General features: G+C 32.9%; 1 protein-coding gene across 2 annotated transcripts in view; it reads right to left on the bottom strand.

Moving 5' to 3' along the window:
* The window catches only part of Togaram1 (TOG array regulator of axonemal microtubules 1), a 94,345-nt gene that overhangs the window by 21,463 nt on the left and 55,477 nt on the right, over positions 1–17,405 (bottom strand). The window contains exons 7-12 of one of the 2 annotated variants that reach the window (XM_026412659.2): positions 16,761–16,861; positions 11,895–12,044; positions 7,872–7,967; positions 5,801–5,976; positions 4,890–5,043; positions 2,157–2,310 (exon numbers count right to left, since the gene is read on the bottom strand). In XM_026412659.2, the coding sequence (XP_026268444.2) occupies positions 2,157–2,310; positions 4,890–5,043; positions 5,801–5,976; positions 7,872–7,967; positions 11,895–12,044; positions 16,761–16,861 (831 nt within the window). The remainder of the gene's footprint in view (positions 1–2,156; positions 2,311–4,889; positions 5,044–5,800; positions 5,977–7,871; positions 7,968–11,894; positions 12,045–16,760; positions 16,862–17,405) is intronic. The other variant, XM_026412660.2, reaches the window with a different exon arrangement.

Raw genomic sequence — 17,405 nt, 5'->3', positions numbered from 1 at the left:
AGCAAAAGTGGGGCTTGTTTCCCATCTCTCAGGGATAACTCTCATTGCCTTGTGAACAATACCTTGAAAACCATTGTTGCATATATTTTGTATGTTTTTCTTTTTAAACTTTTTTTTAATTCTAAGGGCGAATCTACTGCCTGTTAATCCATCTTGGCAGGAAGTAAACTTTAGGAGTTCTTTTATGGATAAATTAAATTGAAGATGCATACTGTCATCCAAGTAAAAGTGTCAAACAGGCAGGTGAGTTACTTCTTCCTTTTTTCTTTTTTTCCAGCTGTATTGGGAATTGAACCCAGGGATGTTCTACTACCAAGCTATATTACCCAATCCCACCCCCTCCCTCTTTAAATTTTTCAGACAGTCTTCCTGACTTGCTGAGACTGATCTTAAACTTGCAATCCTTCTGCCTAAATTTCCTGAGTTTCTGGTATTAGAGGTGTGAGTCACCAAGCCTAGCCTGGGTTATTTCTTGAGTGTATAGTTCAGGAAGATACCAGAGATCCAGATACACATTTATAAGAAATAAGAGAATGGATGGAATTTAAAGCTATCACACTCAATGAAATCATTTCATGGACCAAACTTGGTCTTAGTATGCTTTTTCAAATAAGTTTTTATAAGTAAAATTTTTGTAAGTTTTATTAGAACACTGAATGTTCATTTCTTTTCATATTGTCTGAGGCTGCTTTTGTACTACAACACAGTTGAGTACTCACAGCAGAAACATCTGATATCTAATATATTTATAAAGTGCTGTTTATAGAAAAATGATTGCCAGTAAAATACTGCCCCTAATACACACAATAAATGTAGACTTGAGAACACCAGTGGATCAATTTCTATAGCATGCATAAATTTCAAAGTCAAAAAGAAAAAAAAGAAGTATAGAAGTTCATTGGATTAGACAAAGAGGAATAAAGGGAAGAGGGGATGGAAATAGGAAAGATAGTAGAATGAATCAGATATAACTTTCCTATGCTCATATATGAATACCCAACCAGTCAGTGTAACTCCACATCATGTTCAACCACAAGAATGAGATCAAAATTGTAATGGGTCACACCCCATGCATGTATAATATGTCAAAATACACACCCTACAGGAAAAGAATCAGGAGACTGATTTTTAAGGGGCAACAAAAAAGAAGTATATCAAGAAGAAAAGAATGTTAACTGTGTCAAATGCTGCTGAAAGGAGAAGAGGAAAACCGATTAATGAACAGGGTAGATTTAGCAAAATGGTCATTTTTGCCATCTTAGAGATGTGGTGGTTGAGGTGGGGGTGGTGAAAAGTCAATTAAAAGTAGTCAATTAAAGAAGGCTGAGAAGAGAACATGATGTTAAAAAGCAGAGACAATGAGGACTTTTTTTTTTTTCCCAGTACTTTTGAGGACTTTTAGTTAAAAAGTGTGGGTTGAGGTGACAAATGGGATGAAGAGGTGCAGTTTAGGGAAGTAGTTTGTTTTAAAATAGGAGATATAAATTATAGCATACTATTTTTTTTTTTTGCTGGGGGTGTGGGTACTGGGTATATCAAACCTAGGACATTGCCCATGTTCTACTACTGAACTACAGTCCTGTCCTACTTATATCACATTTTTATGTTGATGAATATGATCTAACAAAGGCACAACTAGTGATGAGGCATAGGATGGGACTGCAACAGATAAAGGAATAGGAGAGAAGACAAAACAAAGGTAGTCTTCAGCTAGTGGATGCTCAAGCTGAACAACTGGGATGTATGTTGCCATTATCTTTTTGTCTCCCTTGAGTTACTGGCTGAACTGGCTGGGTGGCAACTGTGGTAAGAGCACATTTCAGGATTGTTTAAGTTTACATTTCACAAAGAAACAATTTGAGAAATAGTGAGATTTATATTCCAATAACAAAGGGTTTGCATAATTCATAATAAAACTAACCTATGTCCCTGGTACAAGTTATAATGTAACTGGTAATACAGTTATATTAGGGCCAGAGTTCAGCTACATTAATAAGTTCAAAAGACTCAGAGGCCTAGGAGTTAAAATATATTTTTCAAATCTATGTAAATAGGATTGTTTCAAGGTTTTAAAAAAACTTATGTTTTAAGGTTTTAAATATAAATTTACAAAAACCTTTTGGAACTTAGTTTTAAGTTAAGGATGGTTAACCTACCAATCCTCATCAGCTAAAAGCCTTAGGGCTTCTGTGAGGGCTATTTCTGGCTTGGAAAATGGCCGTAGTTCTGATGAATCCATTATTTCTGGACTATGAGTAACAGAAGGCATCCTTTCTTTATACTGTGGAATGGCTCCAGGAGATGCTTCAGCTAAAACAAAACATTAAATAAAGTATAAGAGAACCTTGATACAAAGGACACAAATCAAAAGGTAATGGTATTCTTATGGATGTTACGGATCTTTCTTTTCTTTTTTTTTTTGGTACTGGAAATTAAACCCAGGATACTCTACCAGTGAACTACATCACAGTCCAGTTTTTATGTTTTAATTTTGAGGCAGGGTCTCCCTAATTTGCTCAAGCTAACCTCAGACTTGCAATCCTCTTATTTCAGCCTCCTAAGCAGCTGGGATTATAGATGCACACTATATGTTATAAATATTTCTTTCTACTAGCTAGATGTGGTGATGCATACCACCTATAATCCCAACTACCCAAGAGCCTGAGAAAGAAGGATTACAAGTTCAAGCCCAGGCTCTACAATTTAGTAAGACCCTGTCTCAAAATAAAATATAAAAAAGGGCTGGGGATACTCAGTGGTAGAACACAATTCCTGGTACTGGAGCGGGGGGTGGGGGAAGTGGAAGAAAAAACTAGTATTAGTTTATTCTTTAAGAAATTGTAATACCTAGGGGTGTGGGGTTGTGGCTTAGTGGTGGAGCACTTGCCTAGTACATGTGAGGCCCTGGGTTCGATCCTCAGCACCACATTAAAAAAAAAAATGAATAAACAAATAAAGGTATTGTGTCCATCTACAACTTAAAAAAAAGAAAAAAAGAAATTGTAATACCCAGAAAGCACAGTTATTTAAAACTTTCTTATATTGAAGATTACTAATAAATTCCATTTAATATAAATAAGTAGTTTTCAGTCATGGGTCATAACAGTCTAGCTTTTAGAAGCTAAAAGAATCAATATGAAATCATTTTGTAAAAACATGAATATATACCTGCATTGCTCCACAACTTTATTAAAAAATAAAGTTACTTGGCAACTATATTTAGAATTCTAATTGTTTTTCTCTATTGGTATAGTATCAATAGTCTATAACGAATCCTGAGTTTATGTGTAGTAATAAGAACAATGTTTGTTTCACTTCAAACATTTACCAAACTTTTTCCAAATATAATTCAATGTTCTAGATGTTAGGAAAACAAATTATTGTCCTTCAGTGCTCAAGGTAATGCCCTTAGAGCACTGCTCAGTGTAAGACATGTGCAGTGAATGTGTTAGGGGAAAAAAAAAATCAAATAGAATGGCCTTTTGTAAGTGAGAAAAGATTTACTGGTTCTTTTTCCATGTTGAGATTTTTTTTAAAGAAGAAATAGTAAACACTAGAAGATGACTATCATGAAAAATTATATGACTATATTATTTGTGAGAAAATGTTATAGGAAATCACAAACATAAGAAACTTCTCTTAATGTTGTATACTAATTACATATTCAAAGTTTCTATCAATCATTTAAAATCCAAAGGCAATAAGGCATTAATGATATTAGCTAAGATTTACTAAGTACTTTGTTGCAGACCTTGTGATAAATGTTTTACAAACTTTACTGCATTCAATTATTTCAATAAAATGGAAGGACATACTCATTATCTTTATTTTGCAGCTAAGACAAAAACTGAGTTTTATATAGGCTAAAAAATTTGTTTGAGGACTTGATGATGACAATTGCAGTGGCAGGACTTAGATTTAAGTCCATTATTCCTTATGATTTTGTATAAAGAGGTCTATGACAGAATCTCTACTTTCAAAATATTGATAACACGGCTGGGGCCATGGCTCAGTGGTGGAGCGTTTGCCTGGCACATGTGAAGTGCTGGGTTTGATCCTTAGCACCACATAAAAATAAATAAATAATGGGCTGGGGTTATGGCTCAGCAGCAGAGCACTTGCCTATCACATGTGAGTGCTGGGTTCGATCCTCAGCATCATATAAAAATAAAATAAAGGTACTGTGTCCAACTACAACTAAAACAAAATATTTTTTTTTGAATAAATGATAAATACAATGCCTTTTTTGATGATGCTCTAATATAAACAGCTTCAGTATCTCAGTTACTTTTATAAAATTGGATACCAATCTTTAGTAAAAAGAAATATTTCCTTGAAATAATTTGGACCTTTGAATTCATATAATTATAGGGGTAGAAAATTAAGATCTGTTTCCAGGTCTCAAAGTTAATCAAAGCTAGAACTGATAGGAATCCAGATCTATCTATTGACTTTTGGTTCAGTGTTCTTTCTCTCACAGATGCTCTGTGTCACATGTGGTCTCTTCATCTTAACAAGCATTTGTAACATTACTCTTTATATTTAAACAGTAACCTACCCTAATCTGAAAACACTAAACATGTGACAGTTTTAAACTGGGTCCTCCTATCTATGGAGGGATAAGGGCAATATTTTCTAAAGGGGAACTCTCATTTTGATATTCTCACTTCATCTCTAAAAATATTTAAGTCTAGAAGGGAGAACAAAATAATTTTTCTTTTTATGAGAAAGAACTAGTATTTATTATGATAGAAGTTAGTTATTAGGTCTTGCAAATTTCAGTAATATGGGTCAATATAGGCCATTCTTAGTCATATAGCATCCTTAGTATTATAGCAGCTTTAGAATATTACTTGACAAAAACACTTCAAAAAGCAAATACTACTTACTTTCAGATGCTATTTTCTCAGTTCCTGTATGTTTCATTCGTTCCCAGTGATTCTGGTCCTTCTTTTCACAATCTTTTATGTCAAAAAGTTCTTTTTCTTCCTTTCTCTTTTGTCTCATTTTGTCATAAGTAGATTTTGAAATAGAAACTTTAGTCTGCATGAAAAAGTTGAAATATCTGGAAGTATTCAGGGAGTTTGAGATTTAAAATATCTTCATCTCAGATAACTGTATGTTTTGTACATTAAATATTTTGCTTTTTTATATTTTTATTTTATTTGTTTTATTTTTATGTGGTGCTGAGGATTGAATGCAGTGTCTCACACATGCTAGGCAAGCACTCTACCACTGAGCTATAACCCTAGCCCTACATTAAATATCTCTACAAAATTAACTCTCTCTCTCTCTCTCTATATATATATATATATATATATATATCTCAGTCTTTATTTTAGGAATCCTAATATCTAATAGAATGACATAGAGCTACTATCCAATCACATTTGTGCCTAAGGATATCAGTCTGCTGCTGCTTGAATATATTATAGAAAAATATTAAGTACGTGCATACAGAAACATATATGTATATAAAGTATGTTATAGTATACTTTATTACTAGAAAGAGAACATATTTACTTAGTAGGAAAGGAGAATAATCTAGCTTTTAAATGATTCAGGATCAGAAATCTTACCAATATTTAATTTTTTTTAAATGTTTACTTTATTTTTATGTAATGTTGAAGATCGAACCCAGCGCCCCGTGCATGCCAGGCAAGCGCCCTACCGCTTGAGCCACATCCCCAGTCCTAAAAATTTTTAATCTAAATATTTTTACTGCCCTACATCCGATATACCCCAAACAATGACATATTGTAGGCTTAAATTTGTCCTCATGATTAGTAAATAACCTTACATCTTTGTCATTGTCAACATCAAGATATGATGGAATACTTTGTTGGACTGCTCTTCCATATATCCCTGATGGTGGTTCAATACTATGTTTACTTGAAAATGTATCCTCATTTTCCATAGAAGATATCACTGGCTGGCTGGAGGTTGTTGGTGCTGAATTTGGACTTCCAAATACACCTGCAATCAACCAACCATTGAAGAGTCATTAAGTATTTATGTAATGGCATTCTGGATAACAAAGTTTAAGACAAGACTCTTGCATTCAAGAGCAAACAACATTGTAAGAAAGACACATTAAGTAATTGTAAAATATACAAACAAATACCCTAACAGGACAATAATATAAGAGGTGAGAGAAAGTAATTCATGATAATATCAAATGAGAACTACATACTGCAAGCATGGAATTCATAGAAAAGTTCACAAGAAAGTTGGTGTGAGCTGGGCATTTAAAACAATTTCATGAAGAATGGAGTTAAACTGGGATTAGAAGACACAGTGGATTTGAGTAGATAAAGAAGAGAGGAAATGCTATGGGACGGGGGTTGCAGTAGAGCGATCAACTAGCACGTGCGAAGCCCTGGGTTTGATCCTGAGCATTACATAAAAAATAAATAAAATAAAGGTATTGTGTCCAACTACAACTAAATATATATATGTATACACACACACACACACACACACACATATATAAAAGAAATGCTATGAGATAGGAAGATTTATACACAGAGCTGAACAAGTATAAAGCATGTGTATGGGTACAAGGCAAACAGAGAAATAACAGGGAGTAAGTCTGTAAGAATAGGCTGCAGCTCATCTGAGGAGAATCTTATTTTAATGAGACTATCAAGCAAAGAAATGAGAAAAGATTTCCAAGAGGTTTTTTTTGGGGGGTGGGGTGGTACAGGGAATTGAATTCAGGAGTACTCAACAACTGAGCCATATCCCCGGCCCTATTTTGTATTTTATTTAGCGACAGGGTCTCACTGAATTGCTTAGTGCCTCACTTTTGCTGAGGCTGGCTTTGAACTCACGATTCTCCTGTCTTAGCTTCCCAAGCTGCTGGGATTTCAGGCATGCACCACTACACCTGGCAGTTTCCATGAATTTTATTCTATTTCGTTTTGAACAAAAAGACATATGCCCCCAATGCATATGACACATTTTTCAGTTTAAAAGAAATTAATTTAAAAAGATACTTGCAATGGTGTTGGTCAAAGATCTCCCAGCCCCATAAAATATATAACAGGATTTAATTTTGATTTGTCTAGACTCTGTATGGGAGATAAATAATATTGTTTTATTAATTAGTAAGCTGATAAAGACTACCATTTGAATTTAAATTATACCAAAATTCTCATACCTGTCCTAAAACTGTCTTAGAAGTACCTTGTTTACAGTTGTCACATAACATATCTCTCTAAAAATTACTGACATGAATTTACTATAATTTTGTCAGAGGATGGAAATGTGAAGTGCTGACTTCTAATTCTTTCCATTTAATAACTCTTTTTTTTTTTTAGAGAGAGAGAGAGAGAGAGAGAGAGAGAGAGAGAGAGAGAGAGAGAGAGAATGAATTTTTAATATTTATTTTTTAGTTTTCGGCGGACACAACATCTTTGTATATGGTGCTGAGGATCGAACCCGGGCCACACGCATGCCAGGTGAGCGAGCTACTGCTTGAGCCACATCCCCAGCCCTAATAACTCTTGTTTTGTTTTTGTTTTGCAGTGCTGGAGATTGAACCCGGGGCCTACACATATTAGACAAATATTTAACCACTGAGTCACAAACCCAGTCCTCAATTTAATAACTTAAAAAAGAAGTTCTATTTAATGTTTGAATTACTCACTATTCTTTATTGACATGCTTTGCTTAAGTCTGAAGAACACAAACTATTAAAAAGCTATGTGGGGGCTGGGGTTGTGGCTCAGTGGTAGAATGCTTGCCTAGCATGTGTGAGACACTGGGTTCGATTCTCACCACCACATAAAAATAAAATAAATAAAATAAAGGTCCATCAACAACCAAAAAAAAATTTTTTTTAAAAAAGCTAAGTAACTCTGAAATACCTTTTCCAACAACTACTACTGAATCTTCTGATAAGGTATTTGTGGAAGTGAAGTCAAAAGTGGAAATTTGCTGTAAATTTGATGACTTTATAAATCCTAAAAAAGAAAAAAAACCAATGAAAAACGATTTAAAATGCTTACTTAGTTTTAGGATATTATAACATGATTAAAAGTAAAAACTTATTACATACAAAAATTTATAATTTTTTAATCATAGATGTTAATTCAATAAATATTTACAATCTAATATTTATATTTACCTAGTATGCACTAGCCACTAGAGAGAAAAGAAATCTTCCTACCCTTAAGGAGTTTAAACATACCAGGTTTAATGGTGGGAGAAAAACATGCAAATAATCACAGTATGATAATCAGAATAATCACACAGAAAATAATTTGATAACCTAAAACATATCAAGTCAATCTCACAGCAATCTGTACTTTTCTAGGTTAATTTTTATCTCTGTTTCTAATTATTTACCAAATTATTCTTTCTCCTATTAGACTATAAGCTCCATGGGACAGGACTCATGTCTAGTTTTGATTATTATTGTTTCCTGAAGCCTGGTACAGTGCTTGCAACAGAGTGAGTATTCAATAAATATAAATTAGATGTATGTATCAAAATAAAAAAAATGAAAAGCAATATAAAATTAATTTAGGGTCTAGGAAAGAAAAGTAGTTAACTGTTTTTGGTAAATTTAATTGGTAAATGTGATCAAATAAGTGATTTTTAAAAAATGAGGTACATAAACTGTTTTGCTAATCTGCTAAGGTTAATAGGCTTGCTCTGGCTTTGTGTGAACACAGCAGAGATAAAGAAACTGATGTAGGTGATAATTTTTCACATATTCTTTTTTTTCCATGATGCTGGGCATCTAACTGAAGGCTTTATATATGCTAGTCAAGTGAGCTACATCCTCAGCTCCACATAATTTCTTCTTAAGTAATTTGGAATAACCAATGTACAGCACATACCAACTAACAGAAACAATGACCAGCACTCGCACACACACACACACATACACACAAAATGTTCTGTGACAAAGGAATGCAAAAATCTTAGTAAATGAAATAATTTGCTCAACAGTCCACAAATACACACAAATATATATATCAAGAAATAATTGAATAAGTAGACAAGTCTCATAATGAGAAAATAAGGACACATTAAGTTTGAACTTCATTTCTAAGATCAGCTGACAATTACTTTTGATGTGCTTTTATTTTTTTTTTACATTGTATTTTCTTCTAAACAGAAATGTTAAAAAGAAATATTGCTCATTGTCTCAATCCTAAAGATAAAGAAAAATGTGTTTAAAGGCTTCTTTATACACAAATATCCTTATATAATCTTTTGTCATTTCTGTCTAATTCATTCAAATACAGAAAGAGAACATGTTAACTCATGGTTGCTAACACTGTAAACATCCATCATTAATCACCTTCTCAAGTTATTAACTGGACTCCACAATGTTGTGTAGAAAATGGGCAGGTTCAAAGGGAATGCCAATAAAGGAAAAGAATGGGAAGACAAAAAGGTGGTTATAAGAGCTAACCCTAAAAAAGACTGAGGTTTCTTAACAAAATGAATCCATTTGGAGCCAGGTGCAGTAGCACTTGCCTGTAATCCCAGACTCCAGAGGATGAGTCAGTAGAATCATAAGTACTGGAACAGCCTCAGCAACTTACCAAGACCCTGTCTCAAAATAAAAAAATATAAAGGGCAGGGGGTGTAGCTTAGTGGAAAGTGCCCTGGGTTTAAACCTCAATACCATTAAAAAAAGAAAAAAATCCTTTGGCTACACAATGGCAATATTTCTTTTGGGAAACTTTATATTCTGTTTAAGACTATACTTACTATTTACTTTTACCTGACTATTTGAGAATGTACTTTTTGAGTAATTTTGCCCACTTTTAAAATTTAGTTTTAATGGGCTAATCACCATTCCATTCATTTCATATATGACAAATGAACAGATTTCTACACAAAGCATATTGAAGATATAAAGATGACAATATTATTACTCTTAAGAAACTTATAACTTAATGTGGAAGATATTAAATGTGCATAAATTAACTAGCAGGTAGGGTGACTGAAGAGAGTAAAGAAGACTATTCCAGATCAAAAAAATAAGCAAAATTTTCCAAAGAAGTAGCTTTTAAACCAGTATTCAAAAGCAGACATGAACTGATTTGGATAAAGCATACACATTAAGATTTGGATAAAGCATACAGGCTTTGCAAAGTATTACAAAGTAAGAAAAGCTACAATATTACAAGTGCCAGAGTATTAGGGCATTAAAAGAGGAATGGTAAGATAAAGCAAAAAGGTTAAACAGAGGCAACATGATTACGGTTTTTTTTTTTTTTTTCCTTTCTCCTGGTACCAGGGATTGAACCCAGAGGCACTTACCCACAGAACCACATCCCCATCCCATTTTATTTATTTAGAGAAAGGATCTCACTGGGTTGTTGAGGGCCTAAGTTGCTGAAGCTGGCTTTGAACTTGTGATGCTCCTGCCTCAGCCTCCTGAGCCACTCTGATTATAGTTGTGTGCCACCGTTCTAAGATTATAAATCTTAAAAGTTATGCTATAGAGTAGAAACTATATTCTATGGTTAACAGGGAACCACTCAAGATTTTCAATATGGAGGAGAAGATCACTGTAGTTTAGAAAGATGATTCTGAATTTAAAGGGATAAAAATTAGAGCTAAGTCTTTCCAGAAGGCACTATAATTTTACAGGAAGAGGTAGCAGAAGGCCAAATCACAAGTATGGCTGCAGATAAAATCAGACTGAGAAGAAATGATAGGATGGACTACTTCCAAAACATGGAGCCTAAGGATAAGTAGACAACGATGACTTTAAAGTTTTATGTCTCCACAATTAGGAAAACAGTAACGCTATGGAAGAGAAACCTGTCTCGAAGTTTCGTTTTGAACATGTTTGCTATTAAAAAATTTAATATTTTTTTTAGTATGAGTTACTTTTAAGTATTTTTGTCTTTGATTTTCTTTACATGAGAAATAAAATATGTAAGTAAATATAAAAATCCCATCATTTTATTTTATAAAAACAATAAACAACTTATTGCTGCCACAAAGAACAAATACTGAATTTTTTTAGAATAAATTTTAAGAAATTTACAAAAAATAAAAAATAAAAACAAGGAAAAGCTTATATCAATTTTTCACACAATATGGGTCACTTCCACAATAAAAAGAGCTAACATATCTGATTACCTGCATGTACATGATTTAAGATTATCAGAAATAAAGTATTGAAGTTAATATTATCATGACCACAGTTGCTACTGAAAAAATGATAGCCCTGTATTTACTTATTTTAGATTACCAGGCTTAAAAACAGAGGACTTCTAATTACCTATTTAAATGTTTATAACCTTCAAAATCACTTCTTTTGTCCCCTAGAGGTAATTTTTAATATGCAGCTTGTGTCAGAATCTCTTAAGAAATGAATAAAGCAGTCACTGGATGGACTAGCCAATAATTAAAAACACATAAATTGCTAACAAATGGTCAGTGATAACAAAGAAGCTCTTTCCCAGGTTCTACCACAGGAAATTCACATTCTTGTTGCCACAGCTTTACTCCATGGTTACAACCTAACCAGACATTTGGGAGTAATTTACTCACATGATTGCCTCTACCTTATTGGAGTGGAAAAATGTCTTGTAAAAAATTTTGTGTGTTTGTGTGTGTATGTTAGGATGTGTGTATACTCTTGGGGTAGAAGTCAGGAGGGATTACCTAGTTTCAACTCATGGGCAGTCCTTTCCCTTCCCTGGTTCCTTAGGCAAGTCCATTTACCAACACAAACCTGTGAATTCTTCTATTCTTCAAAATTATTTAAGTAACACATCAGCAGAAGGATAAGATGAAAAACCTCAAAACTGAGAATTTTCAGTTAAGTTTTTCTTTATTGGCATGTTTAGGGAGAACTCTGATGTAGATTCTACTGTATTTTTAAAAATTAATTTGTTATGAAATTTACTAACCTTTTGTATGCTTATGTCTTGGGTTTTCCTTATTTTGTATTTTTAAAGCACTGGGTAAAATGTCATGTGACCTATCATCTTCACAATCACCACATCCAAACCCATAGTTCATACGTTGGCCAATTATGCTTACATTGGATGTTGTAATCCCTATGAAATAAAATAAATATTTATTTAAATAATTTAGGTAATATTATATAATAGGAACAAATCTCTCAAAATCTGATTACCTGCATGTACATGATTTAAGATTATCAGAAATAAAGTATTGAAGTTAACATTAATTTAATATTAATATAATATAATCTTGCTTTCTAACCTTTTCAAAAGGCTGGCAACATACTAGAAATTATAAGATGACAGTAATTTAAAAGTTATATCACATTTTAAATCATGTAATACTTTTTATCTAAGAGATAAAACTATTATAAGTTATACTACAACATTTCTTAAAATAGGTTTTAAAATTGCAATGAAATATAAAATGTAATACTTGAAAAATATGATCCAACGTATATGTCTAAAAATATGACAAGCATTTAATATTTAAAAGACACTTTTGCTGGGCATGGTAGTGCATGACTGTAATCCCAGTGACTCAGGAATCTAAGGCAAAAGGCTCACAAGTTCAAGACCAGTCTCAGCAACTTAGTAGACTCATTCCAAATTAAAACTTAAAAAAGGGCTGGGGATATAGCTCAGTGGTACAGTGCCACTGTTTTTAATCCCCAGGACTACCAATGATAATGATAATAATAACAATAAATCCACTTAACTTTACACACCATTTTTTTTTAATTCAGAATTTTAAAACAGTGACAAGAAAAATGCCTATATTCTTCATTCTTCTCTTTTTCTCCTATTTCCATGTATTGATCTGGTTGATGAGGCAAGGAAAATACTAGTGATTAAGAATCCAGTATCTGGAATCATGGCTTCCTGGCTTTAAATCATAGCCACTTAACCTGGACAAGACACTTAACCTTCTATGTGAAATGATAACAGTAGAATCTTTTCTAGAGCTGTCATGTGGATTAAAGTAAGAAAACAGCATAGTACCTACTTAGAATATTATAAATACCTAAATATTATTATATCCTTAATTAAAAATAAAAACAGAACTCTCTTTCTATGCCTCCTTCTAAAAAAATAAAAAAAACTTTAAATATATATTTGAATGTTTAAACTTACCACTCTATACTAACGCTATGCAGCTATTACAACCACAGAATGTCTAGGCAATATTTAGTCACTGTCCATTTTTATAAGTAGCTCCTACATAAATCATCAAGCAATAATAATAAGAAATTGTTTTTAAATGTTGTATTTTTTAAAATTTATTTTTTACTTTTAGGTGGACACAATATCTTTATTTTGTTTTTATGTGGTGCTGAGAATTGAACCCAGTGCCTCACGCATGCTAGGCGAGCTCGCTACCACTTGAGCCACATCCCCAGCCCAAAAATGTTGTATTTTGGATAAGAGTTGTGACTCAGTGGTAGAGTACTTGCTTAGCATGTGTGAGGCACTACATTTGATCCTTAGCACCACAAAAAATAAATAAAATAAAGGTATAAAAAAATGTTGTATTTTTAAAAAACAGGATGTGGAGAGAAGAAGTAACTGATGGCAGCTGGGCTAGAAAGAACTGTGGAATAGAAGGCCTTAGGTCAGTTCACAAAGATAAACTTCAAAAATATCTGATATTAAATAATAAATATCTGATAATAATAGATAACTTCTAGAAGTAGCATAGACATCTTTAAATTCTTAGTTTTGACAGTCCATAAAGTAAGATTTATAAAGATTCTGGTTTTGGGTGGACATGCTTCCTATTAATAGACAACACTATTGGTATGGGAAAAATTTACTATAACACCATTCAGAAAATCTTAACACAATTTAGAGTAATTGTTGTAGAATATGTGTGCAAGCCTTCAATGGAAACACTATTGTAAAGACAGACTGGATTTAGGATATTTTTTTTAGTTGTAGTTGGACACAATACCTTTATTTTATTTATTTATTTTCATGTGGTGCTGAGGATCAAACCCCAGCACCTCGCATGTGCTAAGCAAGCTCTCTATTGCTAAGCCACAACCCCAGCCCCGGGATTTAGGATTTCTACATAATTGATATTTTCATTTTTATATTCAAATAGTCTTTATTCTGAGCATTATTATTTTCATGTTTTACCTCTGGAAATATAATAAACTTATAGGAATCATTTGTTTACAGTAAACAACAAACCCAAATTGATAAAAATCTTAAACCATTGGCAATTTAACAGTTTGAGAGAATGTTAAATTTAAGAATTATCTCATAGTGAATTCAATAACAACAATGTTTGCAAAATGTGATCCTAGAAATTCCTGTTACTTATTAAAAGTGCAGATTTCTAACCAAGATGATAAATTCATTAGGTATGAGATGAGGCCTCAGAATCTACACATGTGTTACATATGAACCCAGGTGATTCCTAAGATTAAACAAATTTGGAAAACACTAAATATTAGGCAAGTTTGGGGAACTCTGAATACTACATTAGAAGTGTGTACTACAGAACTAATCACTCTATTTTTTTTTTTTAATATTTATTTTTTAGTTATTGGTGGACACAACATCTTTGTTTGTATGTGGTGCTGAGAATCGAACTCGGGCCGCACGCATGCCAGGCGAGTATGCTACCGCTTGAGCCACATCCCCAGCCCTAATCACTCTATTAAACAAATCCCAAGGTCCTACAATTAGCATCAAATCCATGTTTTAAATCTACTCTTTTCCAAATCTTATCTATCTACAAGATAGTTTCATTTTTGCAAATTAGATACAATAAAGCAATCAGATGTCTCTTTGATCTTTAATGTATTTAAAATGAGGAAACAAAGTTTCAAAGCAGTTAAGTTACTTACACAAAATGTGAATATTATTATTAAATATCAATTTGGGATTCAGCTGGGGTCTTACAGACCTATACACTGACTTACGACATACATGCTGACTTTATGTGTAGAGTAATTATCTCTTTGTTGACTATTAGCTTTGTGCAAACCAATAAATTAAGCACACTTGGTTAAGTCAGGCATTCATGATTACGACAGGTTGTGGTAGGTAATCAGAGGGAACTAATCTTTGGGATCAAGAATCTGAGAGTAGAAGAAAAATAAATAACTGAAAAACCAGTATAAAAGATGTTAGTGTAAAATGTTATCACATTATAAATGTTATAAATTAGGGAAGGCTTCTCAGAAAAAAACAAATGAGCTTCTTTCATAGCTGAAAAGGGTGTGATGTAGATTCCAGTTGTCATGCAGAAGAAATAATATGTGCAAGTACAAAAGATGGGAAACACTACTGAAGGTAGTCTGATTTAACTGGAGCACAAGATACAAAGAGGAAAGTGAAAAATGGAGCTGGATAGGTATGCAGGAACCAGATCATTGAAAGATGCCCTGAATGAATTTTGTTAGTCAAGACAGTCAGTTCTACAATGTGGAGGAATGGACTGTAAGTGAATTAAACTGAAACTAGGGAGAAAACTAAGGAAGCTAATTAGGTAAGGAATGAGAACAAGTGTGAACTAAAGTCATGGTAGTAGGAATCAGAGGAAATAGAATCAGGACATATTTAAGGGCAAGAAATTGAAAATTTTAAAAAAGGATCATATTCATGTACAGCTTTTAGAAAGATAATTATAAAGTATAACATCACAATTTGTTATAATTCATTCACAATTTAATAGTTTTATTAATCATAAAAAATCTCATGCAGTTCCCACTCCAGATAGACCAGAGTCCAAATAGATAACTTACTGCTAAATTTTTTCCTGAGAAGTGATGTTATAAAAAATTAGAGGGATGGGGTTGTGGCTCAGTGGCAGAGTGCTTGCCTTGCACATGTGAGGCACTGGATTTGATTCTCAGAACCACATTAAAAAATAAACAAAATAAAGTTCTAAAAAAAAAAAATAAAAATTAGAAATTTCCAGGGCTTGGGGTCGTGGCTCAGTGGTAGTGCGCTTGCCTAGCACACATGAGGCACTGGGTTCAATCCCCAACACCACATAAAAATAAATTTTTAAAAAAGATATATTTTTTTAAATGACACCATGTTAAAAAAAATTAGAGATTTCCAAGTTAGTTCACAAAATTTTTAACAAAATACACATATGAACATACCTAGTTCACATGTATCTATATGAACCACAAGTTCATTTAAAAATAAATTTAGCCAGGTGCAGTGGCACATGCCTGGAATCCCTGTGACTTGAGAGTTTAAGGCAGGAGGATCCAAGTTTGATGCCAACCTGGAAACTTAGCAAGACCCTGTCTCAAAATAAAAAAATAAAAAGGACTGGGGATGTAGCTCAGTGGTATAATACGCACCCTGGGCTCACTCCAAAGTACAAACAACAACAACAAAAAAATATATATATAAAACAAAGCAAAAAAAAAAAACTTATAATAACTAGTAGTTAACTAGCTAAATATTGTTTTTAAGGGAAATTGTCTTTTGTGATGCTTGGTGGTTCTCTATGTTGTACATTACAATAATCTAAAAGCTTTCAAAATTCTGACAGTGAGTTATTAATTCATAACAACTAAATTAAGCTGTCTGGGTAGGGAAGCCAAGCATAGGAGTACCTATGGACTTAGAGGGAGAAATTAATGATTCAGTTAGGTAAATATTTTGTTTCAAAAATAATATAACATTTACCCTTGCCTAAATAGCCTTTTAAGGAGTTTTAAATGATTTACTCTTAATTGATAACAAAAATTATAAATCTGAAAATACCTGCTATCATTTTTGATATCATTTAAAAATCATACATCTTATAAATCATGTTTATAGAACATTAATAGATACCTTCACTGGGGCTTTGTTCAGCAGTATGAGAGTTTTTATTCTTTGCAGAAGAAAGTCTTGTTGAACAAGGTTTTGATCCAAATGTTGGAAATATGTCTGACCTATAATGAAACAAAGTAATTTCATAAACATTTGATTTATAGTTGTTCAATACTCATATAATACATTCTCTACTCTTTTTTTGAACTCATTCAACTTTTAGATAATTAGGCAGCAAACAAATATAAAAAACAATGGCTACTACCAGTTAATTGTTCCTTTTTTGTGTGTGGTGCTGGGGATTGAACCCAGGGCTTTGTACATGAGAGGTAAGCACTCTTCCAACTGAGCAACATCCTCATCCCACTATCATTAAAAAAAAAAAAAAAAAAATTATTTTTTTTGTAGTTGTAGATGGACAGAATGGTTAAGCATCTCTGGGTTCAATCCCAGGGAGTGGGGGTGGGGGGTGGGGGTGGGGATTCAGCCCATAAAGGAGGATGTGGTCAACTCCCTTCTTACATAACTCAATATCTAAAGAGAATAATTCTTTGAGATGATGTAGGAAATACTGAATTCTAAATGCTGCCATTTTATAAAGTCAACTTTTCTTCCCAAATATGTTACATTATTTACATGATGTTGTAACTGTAGGAGTACACAATA

The sequence above is a fragment of the Urocitellus parryii genome, chromosome 6 (genome assembly GCF_045843805.1).
Source record: "Urocitellus parryii isolate mUroPar1 chromosome 6, mUroPar1.hap1, whole genome shotgun sequence".
NCBI lineage: Eukaryota > Metazoa > Chordata > Mammalia > Rodentia > Sciuridae > Urocitellus > Urocitellus parryii.
The sequence above is the reverse complement of the archived record's forward strand: the minus strand, read 5'-3'. Positions and strand labels throughout refer to the sequence as shown.